Genomic DNA, 1,702 nt, shown 5'->3' with positions numbered 1-1,702 from the left:
GTCTTATGGAGGCTGTGAAATCCCGTGCTCCTAGAGATTTTCAAAATGCAGAGTCATTGCTGCGTGATCAATTTGTGTGTGATGGGGCTCTTCGTCGTGAGTTAAAGCAGTTTGCGCGCGGGAAGCCAACAGCCACCTTGCTTGAGGTTAGGGCCGAGGCACTTCGCTGGGAGCGGGAGGTGCGACCGAGTAGTGTACTCGGTTTAAAAGCTTCTGCACCTTTAGTATTTGGTTCACAGTATGGCGTGCAGAGCTGCCCTCAAGGGGCGATTAGTTCACACCACACCTCCGAACTGAGCCAGCTGAGGGACATGTTGCAGCGGCAGCAGTCGCAGCTTGATCAACTTACCCAGAGTATAGCTCGCTTGCAAAAACCCAGCCAGCAGGGCCGTTCTCGAGACTCCATTATCTGTAGGCGCTGCCAGAAAGCTGGCCATTTTGCTAGGGATTGTGATGGGGTTCGGGTTCCGGTACGGGCCTCTGAGAAATCACCTCAGGTTGCGGAAAACTATTTCCCACCGAGTCGCTGAGCCACGATTCGGGTGGGGTAGTTGTTGGCTCTAGGGGTGGGGTTTTTCAGGAAGGTTCTAATCTGGTGTCATCGTGTCCACATATGGTTGTAAGCATGGGTGGAGTTAAAGTTCCTTGTTTGGTAGACACTGGTTCTATGGTGTCTACAGTTACTGAGAGTTTTTTTACTCAACATTTTGAGTTATGGGGTCAGGAGAAACTGCAGTCCTGTCATTGGCTTCAGCTTAGAGCTGCCAATGGCCTTGCCATTCCCTACATAGGCTATTTAGAGCTGGATATGGAACTCTGTGGTAAGGTAGTTTGTCGGTGTGGGGTATTGGTGGTCAAGGATCCCCCTGGTGGTGTATCATCACAGGCTCCCGGTGTTTTGGGGATGAATGTGATTAATCGCTGTTATGGTGAGCTATTTGATCAGCATGGTTCCACTTTGTTTAACTCACCGGCTGTTTCCAGGGCTCCTGAGTCCATTAAACAGGCTCTCCACAGATGCCATCAGGCCACCACTCGACCGTTAGATGACGGTAAAGTAAAAGTGTGTGGTAAGAAGGCCCACCATATTCCTGGTGGCACACTGAAAACTATACCAGCCACTTGTTCAGACAGCTATTCAGGTAACGCTGTTTTGTTTGAATCTTTGGATTCCAGCCTTCCTGCTGGGCTCCTCATTTCCCCTTCTCTGGTCCAGGTTACAAGGGGAACTGCTTATATCCCCATTGTGAATGTGGGAATTACAGATGTGGTTTTACACCCTCGTACCTGTATTGGTACATTGAGTTCTGTTCATGTTGTCAGCTTACCTGCAGGTGTCCAAGCAGTATCGTCAGAGATCGCCGCTATGGGAGAGACCATTGTTGCTCCTTCCGTCCGTGAGCAAATAGAGGCGTTGGATATGACTGGACTGCCAGCTGAGGAACAGGGTCAAGTAAGAACTTTACTTAAGGGTTATTGCTCAGTCTTTTCTGCACATGATGGCGATTTGGGGTGTACCAATTTAGTCACCCATGATATCCCTCTTTTGGATGACGCACCAGTTAAACAGCGTTACAGACGCATACCCCCTTCTGAGTATGAGGCAGCTAAAGAACATATTCACAAATTGCTGGAGGCACAAATAATTAAGGAAAGCAGCAGCCCATATGCTAGTCCTATTGTGCTGGTTAAAAAGAAGGAT

The 1,702-nt window shown here is 49.0% G+C and overlaps 2 protein-coding genes across 2 annotated transcripts in view; both read left to right on the top strand.

The window, feature by feature from the left end:
* Positions 1–554, top strand: part of LOC106535549 (uncharacterized) — a gene marked incomplete at its 5' end in the record, with an annotated part of 2,066 nt that extends 1,512 nt beyond the window's left edge. Inside the window, 1 exon segment of the mRNA XM_014032586.1 lies at positions 96–554. Within this exon segment, the coding sequence (XP_013888040.1) occupies positions 96–530 (435 nt within the window).
* Positions 555–590: 36 nt separating this feature from the next.
* LOC106535548 (uncharacterized) lies at positions 591–1,702 on the top strand (the record flags this gene model as incomplete). The annotated part of the gene is given in 1 exon segment (XM_014032585.1): positions 591–1,702. A coding segment is annotated over 1 exon segment (1,089 nt), but the record flags the coding sequence as incomplete, so codon positions are not given.

The sequence above is a fragment of the Austrofundulus limnaeus genome, unplaced genomic scaffold (assembly GCF_001266775.1).
Source record: "Austrofundulus limnaeus strain Quisiro unplaced genomic scaffold, Austrofundulus_limnaeus-1.0 Scaffold1488, whole genome shotgun sequence".
In the NCBI taxonomy this organism is placed as follows: Eukaryota; Metazoa; Chordata; class Actinopteri; order Cyprinodontiformes; family Rivulidae; genus Austrofundulus; species Austrofundulus limnaeus.
This window is presented reverse-complemented; position numbering and strand designations above follow the sequence as displayed.